The sequence below is a fragment of the Littorina saxatilis genome, linkage group LG4 (genome assembly GCF_037325665.1).
Source record: "Littorina saxatilis isolate snail1 linkage group LG4, US_GU_Lsax_2.0, whole genome shotgun sequence".
Classification (NCBI taxonomy): domain Eukaryota; kingdom Metazoa; phylum Mollusca; class Gastropoda; order Littorinimorpha; family Littorinidae; genus Littorina; species Littorina saxatilis.
The window spans coordinates 6,685,236-6,700,235 of NC_090248.1; the positions used below are offsets into that span (position 1 = coordinate 6,685,236).

Consider the following 15,000-nt stretch of genomic DNA (forward strand, 5'->3'; position numbering starts at 1 on the left):
CTGGTATTGGTCACAGACACACATCAACATCGTGACACTGTAGAGTGGGAATGGTTTATGCATTGATTTTAAAGAATAATACAGTGAAACCTGCCCTGCAGACACCTGTCCATAAAGACCACCCGCCCATAAAGACCACCCGCCCATAAAGACCACCCGCCCATAAAGACCACCCGCCCATAAAGACCACCCGCCCATAAAGACCACCCGCCCATAAAGACCACCCGCCCATAAAGACCACCCACCCATAAAGACCACCCGCCCATAAAGACCACCCGCCCATAAAGACCACCCGCCCATAAAGACCACCCGTCCATAAAGACCACCCCAAAGGATCCCCGACGATTTTTACGACTATGTAATTAAATCACCTGTCCAAAAAGACCACCTGTCTAACGAGACCACTTTTTTCTCAGTCCCTAGGGTGGTCTCTTTAGACAGGTTCGACAGTACCAGTGTCAGTAAAGAAATTAATCCATCAACAAATCCCACTCTGCTTGAACAGCATCCAGGTTGTTGCTGTTGGGTATGTGTCCAAGTGGAGGGATGGTGAGATTGGAAGTAACAGCCTGGTCAGATCTGAGATGTTGAGCCAAATAGTTTACATGGGAAGGACAGTGCCTTACAAGTTCAATCAATCAATCAATATGAGGCTTATATCGCGCGTATTCCGTGGGTACAGTTCTAAGCGCAGGGATTTATTTTTTTATTTTTCTATTTTTATTTTATGCAATTTATATCGCGCACATATTCAAGGCGCAGGGATTTATTTATGCCGTGTGAGATGGATTTTTTTTTATACACAATACATCACGCATTCACATCGGCCAGCAGACCGCAGCCATTTCGGCGCATATCCTACTTGTCACGGCCTATTATTCCAAGTCACACTGGTGTTTTGCTGGACATTTTTATCTATGCCTATACAATTTTGCCAGGAAAGACCCTTTTGTCAATCGTGGGATCTTTAACGTGCACACCCCAATGTAGTGTACACGAAGGGACCTCGGTTTTTCGTCTCATCCGAAAGACTATACTAGCACTTGAACCCACCACCTAGGTTAGGAAAGGGGGGAGAAAATTGCTAACGCCCTGACCCAGGGTCGAACTCGCAACCTCTCGCTTCCGAGCGCAAGTGCGTTACCATTCGGCCACCCAGTCCACAACTTGCACTGGGGCGGTAGCTCCGTCGGTAGCGGTGCTGGCTTCAAAACCAGTTGTCGCTATCGGCGTGGGTTCGATCCCCACCTACGGCGTGGGATTTATTTTCCAGAGTCAACTATGTGCAGACTCACCTCGGTATTCGAACACCCCCGTGCGCGTGCGTGCACGATAAAGAACCCAAGTTCACAGCGAAAGTCTCAGGGCTTGGAAACATGAATACACGCATGTAGGACAAAGACACAAAATAGATAGCGCCGTACACTGTATGGCTGCTCGCTTTGCCCAGTGAAAAAGCAGCCCGTATTTTCATGAAGGTAACCTCACAGGACTATATGAAATCGTACTGTCACCATTCCAGAATCCTGGGTATTTGTTGCGCTTTGCGCAATCACGCCTTTGTATTTAGGTGTCTACATTGCATTTCTTGGCTAAAGCTTGTGTTAAATTTTAGGTAAGCCAGTTACTTGTATTAGACCACAGGGTCACGTCTGGGTCCACAAGAAGCCTAGAAAATTAGTTCCGCTGTCTCGAAAATGTTACAATGTTTTGACATCAAATTGTCTCATGACATAATATGTGTAGTCAGAAACAATACATTTAGTATTGCACATTTGCTGGAAATCTGCAACTTTAGGGGGGAGGGGGGGGGGATAATCGCTTAGTGTCAGTCACAAAGAGACAGTGCATTTGCACCGGTATCGTGTTTAACACTGTGTGTGTGTGTTTCTCCAGGCGTTCAACACAAGAGTGTGAAGTTGGAGTAAGAGTGCATTATCCGGATGTTCTCTCAACGTTATGACCAGATTGTTACTTATAATATACAGCAAGCCTTCCCAGTAGGCTATTCAGTGTTCACTTTGCTGCTTTCCTGTCGACAGCAAGAATGGCGAGTGGCGTGAGTAATTTACCTTTCATAATTGTCATTCCTTTATTTTCGAAGGTTGAATCTGTGTGAAACATATCAATAAGATGTCACAGCTCAGAGTTGGTTTGCTGTGCGAGTGTTGTTGCTGAATGTGAGAGCTTTGCGTTGTGTGTAATGTGTGACGAGATGTGTGGAACGACACGAAATGCGCTGTCACGAGCACAACGTGTTAACTGTGCTGTGTTAATCGGTATCAGATCAATCCTAAAACTCGCCATATCTCTATTCCCTGAACTCAATTGTGTAGGTGCCTAATCTTATGTGCGATTCTTATGCTTACCAATGTCATAAAGTAGAAGCTATGAAGTCAAACACTGGTCATCATTGTGTTGAAAGTTCTTTCAAAAGACCTGAGCCCTGGCTTATTGACGTAATATCGGGATTTCCCGTTGTGACAGGGGTATGACTAGACTGGCGCTGAGAGCACTGACCTAAAAACGGCGGTGTACGCGGATGTATTTTGACACCGTAGGCCTATAGGCTGTAAATATTTAGCGTCTTCTTTCTTAATGTCTCAAAAGATGTGTCATGGATGGTCGCCTGTGAATGTAAAGCATGAACAAGAGCCGATAACATTCGCAACAAGGCGGATTGAAGCAATATTTACTGATTCCTGTTTAAGTTCATATAACCATGCTTCTAGTGAAACAAGTTTTCACATTAAAGGTCCTTGTCTACATCATGTTTTTATACCGAAATCGCCATTTGACCATTAAAATGCAGAGTCTATTATCTACACATATCAACAATACACCCCCTTTCGATCAGGAAAGACGAAGCCAGTGTAGCCGTTTGAAAATTCATTGTAGTATTCCAGCGTAGTACTCATAGTAGGATATCCTCATTTGGAAAATGCCAAGTGCAAAACTCCTCTTAAATCCCGTGCATTTCGTGCGTTTAAAAAAAAGCGTGGACAGCGCTCCAGTGTCAAACTGTTGCTGCACTGGTTTGGGCGTGGCTATAAGCATAGTGACATGAATTTGATTGGTCAGTATTTTTAGGCAAAGCACATGTTCTCAGCAAACAGAAAACAAAATATTGGAAGCGTGAGTCACGCTACCCAAAAATAAAATCTTTTTTTATATATATACTTTGTTTCTATAACTTTTTTTTCTCATGGTTCATTCATCATCTGACCGAACTTTTTAGCGAAATCTAACCATAAGATTATTGAAAAAAAAAGCAAAAAAATTAATGTTGACGACCACCTTTAAAGTGAAATGACATTTGGCAGAACAAGAACTGTCAAACAACACACGAACAAAAATACGAGAAGAAATCATAACAAACGTTGTGTACTGTTGTGACGTCATCAAAGGCAACAGTTTGTGTCACAGGACCAAGAGAGTAAAGAGATTGACTCGCGTTGTGTAGCAGCCTTATTCAAACAATCAATGTAGGTAGGTGTACAAGTGTTAACCCCACCAGTATCCTGTACGGAACAATTAGGGTAATTTGTAAAAATTGCTCTTGGTCGTTTGAACATTTTCAAGGGAGTGCATCAATCTCCTGAAGTGTGCATTGAACTCCTCAAGCCTTTCCCCACCCATCCTGTATTTGTTTAGCGCAAGAGCGTTAAGTGGGTGTATGCGTGCAATATCCGGATTTAAAACTAAATTCTATCAGCCTTATAACTAGACAGTTACTAGTTATATGTAAGAGGACGACACAGAATAAACGTCGCTGCAGTTCTTGTCGACAGCAAGAATGGCGAGTGGCGTGAGTAAAAGACGATTTAAAAAAAATTAAGCTTATTCAGTAGCTAGTACATGACAGTTCGGCAGAGTTATGCCGCTTGAAACTCTGACAAACATTTCGTCTTCCGCTTCCGGCCAACACGTGCTCGAAGTAAACAAGCAAGGAGAGCGGAGATAACTCGGTCCAAACATTACGCATTGCGCTTGGGGAAAGTGCGATTCTGAGAGTCGGTACCCTGTGCGTGTACGTAACGTCAGTTTCTTGCCATTCGTGAAACTTCTGTTACCACGTGATATTACAGGCCAGTCACTAGCGAGAGGGTGTGTCTCAAACACGTGTACAGGAAACACATGTTTGTCCGAGTAAAGCAAGGATACTGACTGCTTCACCACCCGTACAACCCCGACACAGTTATAACCGGAAGTCGTCTATTTGCCTTTCACTATCAGTCGCTTTATGGGGACATGTGATAGGTATAAGTCTCTGTGATACCTATCAGTCGCTTTATGGGGACATGTAATAGGTATAAGTCTCTGTGATACCTATCAGTCGCTTTATGGGGACATGTAATAGGTATAAGTCTCTGTGATACCTATCAGTCGCTTTATGGGGACATGTGATAGGTATAAGTCTCTGTGATACCTATCAGTCGCTTTATGGGGACATGTGATAGGTATAAGTCTCTGTGATACTTATCAGTCGCTTTATGGGGACATGTAATAGGTATAAGTCTCTGTGATACCTATCAGTCGCGTTATGGGGACATGTAATAGGTATAAGTCTCTGTGATACCTATCAGTCGCGTTATGGGGACATGTGATAGGTATAAGTCTCTGTGATACCTATCAGTCGCTTTATGGGGACATGTAATAGGTATAAGTCTCTGTGATACCTATCAGTCGCGTTATGGGGACATGTGATAGGTATAAGTCTCTGTGATACCTATCAGTCGCTTTATGGGGACATGTAATAGGTATAAGTCTCTGTGATACCTATCAGTCGCTTTATGGGGACATGTAATAGGTATAAGTCTCTGTGATACCTATCAGTCGCTTTATGGGGACATGTAATAGGTATAAGTCTCTGTGATACCTATCAATAAGACGTCACTGCTCAGAGTGGGTTCGCTGAACGATTGTTGTGTGCTGAACGTGAGAGCTTTGTGTTGTGTGTAGTGTGTGACGAGATGTCTGGAACGACACGAAATGTGCTGTCACGAACCTAACCGATGTTTAATGTGCAGTGATAATATTGTGAGTCTTAAAACTGGCCAGGCCTCTATATGTAGAGGTTACTTGCCGAGTCTCAGTGATTATCAAAAATAATGGTCGAAGTTAGCGGATCATGAAAAATGCAAGCTTTAGCGAGCTTTTTCATGACCGCGAACTGAGACCATTATTTTTGATAATCACTGAGACGAGGTGTGTAACCTCTTTATTCCTCCTTTCTTCAGTTATTCAAAGAAAAGAGGAGGTTTTTTGCGAAAGTTTGATCGAATCCTATTCACTCAACCAGTCAACCTGCGCAGGCGATCGATTAATGCGCGGTTGTATAGTTCCGTGCAAATCATTCCATTCTGTTAACACATCTTGTCAGTTTTCCTATTTTGGACTAAAATCAAGTACACAGATATGCTGTTATTCTGCCGTGGCGGCAAAGACAGATATTGTGTGTTCTGTGTATGTTTTGGTATCGCTTAGGATAATGTTCTTTCGTCAAATGGGACTAGCAGACGAACTTTTGCACCCGTGTTCTAACGTTAAAAACTGTATGAAGTTCAGTTTTCTGGGGAAAATAGTGTATGAAACCGCTTTATGTTGTTTAAATTGATGAGATGTGTGCATTTGGTTGCATGTGATCTGTTTATTAAATGAAATATTGTTGAAAACTGACCGTCGGATTGCAGTCTGTTGTCGAAGAAACTGAGTGAAAAGAAGGGAATCTACTCTTGTCGCTAGACAAAGTATGAGTTACTTGCTTGGGAAATTGCTTCTGATGAACGTTTGAACACGGCAGATCTAGATTCAGAAAACAACCAAACTCATGGATTTTATATGGAGATTCATGTGTTCAGGCCTGTAGTTGTTAATTTAAATGCGGTATGTTTGTATTGTTTGCTCCAGAGATGTATACTTCGTACATTAGAGCGTTCGGAACTTTTCAGTCGCAAAAAGTAGTACCGAAACAGAACAACTTCTCAACCCATTGCACTATCGAGGATTCAGGCTGTTGCTGGGTCGTTATTTGTTTGGTTGCTGGGTCATTATCGAAAAATAACTACCCCTACAAGTTTACAGAGGTAAAGAAGCAGAGGGGGGAATAAATGTTGTTATTCTGCTGTGGCGGCAAAGGCAGATATTGTGTGTTCTGTATATGTTTTGGTATCGCTTAGGATAATGTTCTTTCGTCAAATGGGACTAGCAGACGAACTTTTGCACCCGTGTTCCAACGTTAAAAACTGTATGAAGTTCAGTGTTCTCGGGAAAATAGTGTATGAAACCGCTTTATGTTGTTTAAATTGATGAGATGTGTGCATTTGGTTGCGTGTGATCTGTTTATTAAAAGAAATATTGTTGAAAACTGACCGTCGGATTGCAGTCTGTTGTCGAAGAAACTGAGTGAAAAGAAGGGAAACTACTCTTGTCGCTAGACAAAGTATGAGTTACTTGCTTGGGAAATTGCTTGTGATGAACGTTTGAGCACGGCAGATCTAGATTCAGAAAACAACAAAACTCATGGATTTTATATGGAGATTCATGTGTTCAGGCCTGTAGTTGTTAATTTAAATGCGGTATGTTTGTATTGTTTGCTCCAGAGATGTATACTTCGTACATTAGAGCGTTCGGAACTTTTCAGTCGCAAAAAGTAGTACCGAAACAGAACAACTTCTCAACCCATTGCACTATCGAGGATTCAGGCTGTTGCTGGGTCGTTATTTGTTTGGTTGCTGGGTCATTATCGAAAAATAACTACCCCTACAAGTTTACAGAGGTAAAGAAGCAGAGGGGGGAATAAATGCTGTTATTCTGCTGTGGCGGCAAAGGCAGATATTGTGTGTTCTGTATATGTTTTGGTATCGCTTAGGATAATGTTCTTTCGTCAAATGGGACTAGCAGACGAACTTTTGCACCCGTGTTCCAACGTTAAAAACTGTATGAAGTTCAGTTTTCTGGGGAAAATAGTGTATGAAACCGCTTTATGTTGTTTAAATTGATGAGATGTGTGCATTTGGTTGCGTGTGATCTGTTTATTAAATGAAATATTGTTGAAAACTGACCGTCGGATTGCAGTCTGTTGTCGAAGAAACTGAGTGAAAAGAAATTTGAAAGGGGAACTACTCTTGTCGCTAGACAAAGTATGAGAGTTACTTGCCTTGGGAATTGGTTTGTGATGAACGTTTGTGCACAGCAGATCTAGATTCAGAAAACAACCAAACTCATGGATTTTATATGGAGATTCATATGTTCAAGCCTGTAGTTGTTAATATAAATGCGGTATGTTTGTATTGTTTGCTCCAGAGATGTATACTTCGTACATTAGAGCGTTGGGAACTTTTCAGTCGCAAAAGTAGTACCGACGCAGAACAGCCTCTCAACCCATTGCGCTATCGAGGATTCAGGCTGTTGCTGGGTCGTTATTTGTTTTGTTGCTGGGTGTTTATCGAAAAATAACTAGCTCTACAAGTTTACAGAGGTGAAGAAGCAGAGGGGGGAATAACAAATAGTATAGCCTGAAATCAACGGTGTAGGTGTGTTATCATTCTGGCGAATGTAATACGAAACATATCGTACAGATGCTATAAACTGATATATACGGGACGTTGAATATTTTTCACAAAGCCCGAGTTCGCTTTCTGACTAGACTGTCAATGAGAGCACTGACCTAAAATCGCCGTGGTATCAGGACGTATGTTGACACCGTAGGCTATAAATATGTCGCGTCTTTTCAGTCCTGAAAAACCGTGTCAGGGTCGGTCGCTGTTGAACTTTATGTTCAAACAAGAGTCTTCATAATGGAGAGGCGTGTTTCTACACGTGGTCACTATATTCCCCTGTATCGGATTTTGCGCAAATTATGACTAGAATTACTGTCTTCATACCACTGGTGGTCTTGGGATTGTTTTTGCATTTTTGATCTAAGGTTACATGCAATGGGTTTAAATCGGGCGAGTTAGGCTACCACAAACAAACCTTGCTGTGTTGAGACGATCCCCGAATGTTGTAAATATTTTTGAATGAGCATAAAAGTCAGACCAGTTAACCTACACACTTGAAACTTTAACTGAAAATCATCTTCCGTAAGCTGAAAGTATTTTGCGTCAAATATGAAGCATTTCCCCAAAAACATGTTGATGTTAAAAGCAATTTTTGAGGATTTCATTTTTTTCACCAAGTACATATATCCAGATGTCGCTTAATAAAGTCCCGTGTTTAAGCAAACAACAAGCAAGTACCGTACAGTATACCTTGTAGGAGCCCTCCCCCTTATGCACTAGTTTAGTTCCAAAGTAGGAGGTGGGTGTTTACTAAATATTATTCCCTGAGCAGAATCAGACCCTCGTTACAAATATCAATACAACGATGTAAAGAAGAAATGTTGATGTGCAAAAACATCCGCCCTAGCTAGGTCTCTTTCCCTGTGACACGCACTTGTTAGTAGTGTGCACGAGTGCCTGGCCAGGATGAAACCTAGCGATACAAACATGGAAGTATGTGTGCACGAGTGCCTGGCCAGGATGAAACCTAGCGATACAAACATGGAAGTATGTGTGCACGAGTGCCTGGCCAGGATGAAACCTAGCGATACAAACATGGAAGTATGTGTGCACGAGTGCCTGGCCAGGATGAAACCTAGCGATACAAACATGGAAGTATGTGTGCACGAGTGCCTGGCCAGGATGAAACCTAGCGATACAAACATGGAAGTATGTGTGCACGAGTGCCTGGCCAGGATGAAATCTCGCGATGCAAACATGGAAGAATTCTGTTGCGTCGTGGTTTTTATCACAAAACTAATGCTGAAACAGACTGTCCTCCAAAATATTGAGAATTTTGCTCCTGGTTTCCAACAAGTGGTATTAACAGCTATTGTGTTTTCAGCGTAGCAATAGGGTACGATATTTAGACGAGACAAGTATAATGCCGACGAGTCGGAGACCAAAGGGGAAGATAATTTCACATTTTCGTCAAATTCGCTGAGTGTCATTTTTTTATGCTTGTCCACTGTAATCTTCAGTTTTAGTAATTGTGCACACTGAATTTCACACACATTTGTGGAGCCCCGATGTCCAACTCATTCATTGTCAAATCTAGAGTAAGTGATTATAATATACAGTTATATCTTTTGATTGTGTAAGAAGAGACACAAAATCTTCTTTCATTATATACCAGAAACAGCTCCGTGCTGTTAATTTTACAGTTATCACAAGCGAAATACTTATTCAAAATAATCATTGAACAATCTGTATCTTAAATGAGAACTGAAAAGGACGACTCTTGATCTGCTTCGCAGAATCAGCGTTAGCATTGCAAGCATAAGAAAAATAATTAAAATCAAGTACAAAATGGAAGCAAATGTCACATTTGAAGTCCCCAGCCAAAGATCACGCCGTGTATTCGGCTATACCGAGAGCGCGCTGACGCCAGGTGTAAACAAAGCTTTGTCACCAACTTCACGGCAAGTGTCCCCCATTCCAAACAAAACGTGTCTCTTTGAAACCACGTACAACTTAAATGTATTGGTGAGGGAATGAGTAAGGATTGTATCTAGTACATGTGTGGTTTTCAACGATAAATATTCACGTAAACGAACATACGAATCGATTTGCTGTATATCTGTCCTCACTCACGCATATTCGCCTACTTCCATTGCATCCTACACGCCTCTTGGGACTGACAAGCCAAACTATTATGTTCATTGATGTGTCCTGCGTTGATATGTGAGATATCACCATTCAAAACGGTCTGTATTGTGCAAACATTCAAAAAGAAATGAAGCTGCCAAACTGTGGGGTAGCGCACCGCCGCAATGTCTGGATCAGAATAAAATTGCCTCCGCGCGTTGAAATGATAAAATACCAGAACAAAATTGGCTGCCCGTATGACCTACCGGTTGATTTTCAGAACTATGCATGGTTCCAATGACCAGCCTACCGTTTTTTTCTGGACTGTTTGCATCAGAAAAGTGTGCGTACTGGTTTAACAAAATACTAGCGCCATCACTGCATACAAACCCAACAGAGTTATTTCCAAATGTTGTCTCTTGAATACACTGTGTTGGACATAGTAACCTTCAAACTTATCGACTTGGTTTAAACAATGTTGTCTCTTGAATACACTGTGTTGGACATAGTAACCTTCAAACTTATCGACTTGGTTTAAACAATGTTGTCTCTTGAATACACTGTGTTGGACAAAGTAACCTTCAAACTTATCGACTTGGTTTAAACAATGTTGTCTCTTGAATACACTGTGTTGGACAAAGTAACCTTCAAACTTATCGACTTGGTTTAAACAATGTTGTCTCTTGAATACACTGTGTTGGACATAGTAACCTTCAAACTTATCGACTTGGTTTAAACAATGTTGTCTCTTGAATACACTGTGTTGGACAAAGTAACCTTCAAACTTATCGACTTGGTTTAAACAATGTTGTCTCTTTAAAACACTGTGTTGGACATAGTAACCTTCAAACTTATCGACTTGGTTTAAACAATGTTGTCTCTTGAATACACTGTGTTGGACATAGTAACCTTCAAACTTATCGACTTGGTTTAAACAATGTTGTCTCTTGAATACACTGTGTTGGACATAGTGACCTTCAAACTTATCGACTTGGTTTAAACAATGTTGTCTCTTGAATACACTGTGTTGGACATAGTAACCTTCAAACTTATCGACTTGGTTTAAACAATGTTGTCTCTTGAATACACTGTGTTGGACAAAGTAACCTTCAAACTTATCGACTTGGTTTAAACAATGTTGTCTCTTGAATACACTGTGTTGGACATAGTAACCTTCAAACTTATCGACTTGGTTTAAACAATGTTGTCTCTTGAATACACTGTGTTGGACAAAGTAACCTTCAAACTTATCGACTTGGTTTAAACAATGTTGTCTCTTGAATACACTGTGTTGGACATAGTAACCTTAAAACTTATCGACTTGGTTTAAACAATGGTGTCTCTTGAATACACTGTGTTGGACAAAGTAACCTTCAAACTTATCGACTTGGTTTAAACAATGTTGTCTCTTGAATACACTGTGTTGGACAAAGTGACCTTCAAACTTATCGACTTGGTTTAAACAATGTTGTCTCTTGAATACACTGTGTTGGACAAAGTAACCTTCAAACTTATCGACTTGGTTTAAATAATGTTGTCTTTTGAATACACTGTGTTGGACAAAGTGACCTTCAAACTTATCGACTTGGTTTAAACAATGTTATCTCTTGAATACACTGTGTTGGACATAGTAACCTTCAAACTTATCGACTTGGTTTAAACAATGTTGTCTCTTGAATACACTGTGTTGGACAAAGTAACCTTCAAACTTATCAACTTGGTTTAAACAATGTTGTCTCTTGAATACACTGTGTTGGACATAGTAACCTTCAAACTTATCGACTTGGTTTAAACAATGTTGTCTCTTGAATACACTGTGTTGGACAAAGTAACCTTCAAACTTATCGACTTGGTTTAAACAATGTTGTCTCTTGAATACACTGTGTTGGACATAGTAACCTTCAAACTTATCGACTTGGTTTAAACAATGTTGTCTCTTGAATACACTGTGTTGGACAAAGTAACCTTCAAACTTATCGACTTGGTTTAAACAATGTTGTCTCTTGAATACACTGTGTTGGACAAAGTGACCTTCAAACTTATCGACTTGGTTTAAACAATGTTGTCTCTTGAATACACTGTGTTGGACATAGTAACCTTCAAACTTATCGACTTGGTTTAAACAATGTTGTCTCTTGAATACACTGTGTTGGACATAGTGACCTTCAAACTTATCGACTTGGTTTAAACAATGTTGTCTCTTGAATACACTGTGTTGGACATAGTAACCTTCAAACTTATCGACTTGGTTTAAACAATGTTGTCTCTTTAATACACTGTGTTGGACATAGTGACCTTCAAACTTATCGACTTGGTTTAAAACAAATGGAGTAAAGTCCAAACAAGTCAATCCAAAGAGATAAATTTGTGTGGATATAGTTGAAGGTTCCTTCAGTCTTCAATCTACAGTCTTTACAGTATGCAGGATGTGGTAATTAATTAAACCACCACAGTTCTCAACACACTTGTACCTGGGGGAGCAATCCCAGGAGACACGTGACAAGGATAAACAGCATTGCTGCTCCCTGTGCACAATGAAATCAGATTTGTTTGGGATGAATTAATTCAGTTCTCAGACTGACATAAGTGTCCGTGACAGGACTGTACTAACACCCTATCCTTACTCCCTCGTGCAGGCAGGACACTCATCCAGACAGACCCAGCCTCAAGGCCCTTCCTCTGCAGTTCTGTCGCTATGGAAACAACGGGTGGAAGAGTGGTACCCGGACCTGTACCGCCAACCCTACTTCATCCCCCCGGTGTACATGTACAGGACCCGGCACCAAGCCATCCAGCTGTCAGGACGGACTGTCTTCATGACTCAGCCACCCGTGATCAACCTACCCCGCGGTGCTCCACCCGCTCTACAAGAGAGCGACGTCCGCGATGACGTGTGCCAGCAGAAGGTGTTGGAATGTCTCCACCGCCTGTCCCAGACCCAGACAGAAGGCATGTTCGTCCTGTCCCAGCTCAACTTCGGTCACTACCTCAACGACCCGAGCTTCGCTGCAGCTGCTTCCGCTTTACCCAGGCCCGTGGACCTTAAGGGTCAGAACAAAAACCGCGGTGACTTTGACGTCCTCATCATCCACAGGCGCCACGGGATCCTGGTGGGTGAGATCAAAGCCATAGGAGACACGATATCCTCGCTCCCACAGCAGCAGCAAGACCAGCAGGTGAAGAAGAAGGTGGAACAGGCCATCAGGCAGCTGCACAAAGCAGAGGACGTGCTGACTCATCTTACGGACTACCTCCAGCCCCCACCCCGGGTACAGAAAACGTTGATGCTGCCCAACATCACCAGAGCTCAGCTACAGCGTGTACTTGGGGACAACCCCCAGCTAACACAGGTATGAATAAGGATTAACTGTGACACACTCTGCCTGTCTACACTTTAAATGAGTTATAATCTCACGTCCGATTCTTTATAATGCAGTACGAGTCTTCATATACATATTGCCTGGAACAGTTATTTGAAAGAACAAATTTACCAGGACAGAGAATGACAAGATTCATTCAGATTTATATTTTAATCAGCAAAATGTCTGATTTTTGAGGGATTGTGCTTCCAAATGTTGTGAACTGCTTTTGTACATTTTGAAGCATGGATAGGTCATAGATGAAATCTCGTCACACACACACATCTTCATACAACTCTCGGCATCACACGAACATATCCTACTGATTGTAATACGTATATATATCATCAAGAAACCACAACCGTAAGCACACTGCTAATGGCATGTTCCTTTCACTTTGAGGAACAGAACTATTATTGAAGTATGCTTAAATTAATAATCTTTAAGATGATCGTGTTTTTTTTATTTCTCTCGACTTACATTCTCAGGGAATTTCTTTATTTATCATCCCCCAGGATCTAGGCCACTGTCTTGGAATGGCCGGCAGTGCAGACCCCAGCGCCCTCTGTATGACGTCAGATGACGTCATCAGGCCGGTCCAGTGGTGGCAGCATCAGGTGACAGGGAGCGGCACAGACCCTGCCATGACAGACCCTGTGTACCTGGACCTGGTCTCACGGTCAGTGTGTGTGTGTGTGTGTGTGTGTGTGTGTGTGTGTGTGCGTGTGTGTGTGTGTGTGTGCGTGTGTGTGCGTGTGTGCGTGTGTACGTGCGTGCGTGCGTGCGTGTATGCGTGCGTCCGTGCGAAATAAACATCTTACATAATGTTTAATCGGTCACATGTTCATAAACGATTAAAAGTAAAAGAAATCCTAAAACATGAAATTAATGAACTCCGCGGCTCATGAATATATCCTCTGACCCTTACAGGTTCTGCGGTCCAGCGACCACAGTGACCGTGCACTGTTCATCCACACCGCGCCTTGCCCTGGCCCAGCACAGTGACCTGCGCACGCCGGGAGACGGGGTGGGGGAAACAGCCGCCAGATTTGCTCCAGTTGACATCGTGCTCCACCCCACGCAGGTCGCTGTGCTTAACAGTCAGCAACCACTGGTCTACATTAACGGTCCACCCGGGACGGGCAAAACTTTGATGTTAATTTTGAAAGCGCTAGATTTATTGGAGCAGAACAAACCTGTGCAGGTTGTCAGTGTTCGGAACAGGGAAAGTCTGGCAGCGTCAACCATGATTTATAACCAGCTGCAGCAGACAGCAGGACCCACAGCCCAACAGCTCTTACACCTGCACACCTTTAACATTGACCTGGGGGACGATGAAGTTGAGCGGGCAGTGAAAACATTGAGGAGCGCGGCAGTGGGAGGGCAGCTCTACGTTATCATCGACGAATCAGCAAACCCCTCTGCATTATCGTAAGTGATGACTTCTGTGCAGAATGTTACGGTTACACATTGATTGCCTGTGTAGTTCTTTTTTCGGCGTATTTCCTTGTTAGGATAAGATCATATGTCGCCTGTACATTTTATAGGATGGGGCAAGCTCGAGGGAGATTACCCTCGTGATATGCCACGCCCTGTCAAACACTCTGGGATGTCAGTTGAATCAAAGCACATGGGTAGGCTTTCGCTACTGCTAAAAAAAAAAATAAGAAAAAAAAAAAGCAAAATGTCGAGACATAACACATAAGTGCATGAAAACACTTGTCATCAGATAGTCACAAATATAAAAGACAAATTCAAGGCAACTTTTACAGAAAACAGCCGAGTAATTCTTTGAATAGAGTGCACCCCGGAGATGTTGTGACAGTAAAACCAGTGGACAATGCACATCTCGTGTAAACAAAAGAAAAAAAGAAACAAGTCGCGTAAGGCGAAAATACAATATTTAGTCAAGTAGCTGTCGAACTCACAGACTGAAACTGAACGCAATGCCATTTTACTCGTAGCATCGCCAAGGCCACCGCTCATGGCAAAGGCAGTGAAATTGACAAGAA

General features: G+C 42.1%; 2 protein-coding genes across 2 annotated transcripts in view; both read left to right on the forward strand.

Moving 5' to 3' along the window:
* The window catches only part of LOC138963838 (uncharacterized), a 33,479-nt gene that overhangs the window by 12,307 nt on the left and 6,172 nt on the right, over positions 1-15,000 (forward strand). The gene's annotated exons all lie outside the window — the stretch shown is intronic.
* LOC138963641 (uncharacterized) overlaps positions 1,984-15,000 on the forward strand; it is a 16,742-nt gene continuing 3,725 nt past the window's right edge. The window contains exons 1-4 of the mRNA XM_070335487.1: positions 1,984-2,059; positions 12,266-12,979; positions 13,504-13,667; positions 13,919-14,419. Of these exons, the coding sequence (XP_070191588.1) occupies positions 2,048-2,059; positions 12,266-12,979; positions 13,504-13,667; positions 13,919-14,419 (1,391 nt within the window). The 5' untranslated portion in view covers positions 1,984-2,047. The remainder of the gene's footprint in view (positions 2,060-12,265; positions 12,980-13,503; positions 13,668-13,918; positions 14,420-15,000) is intronic.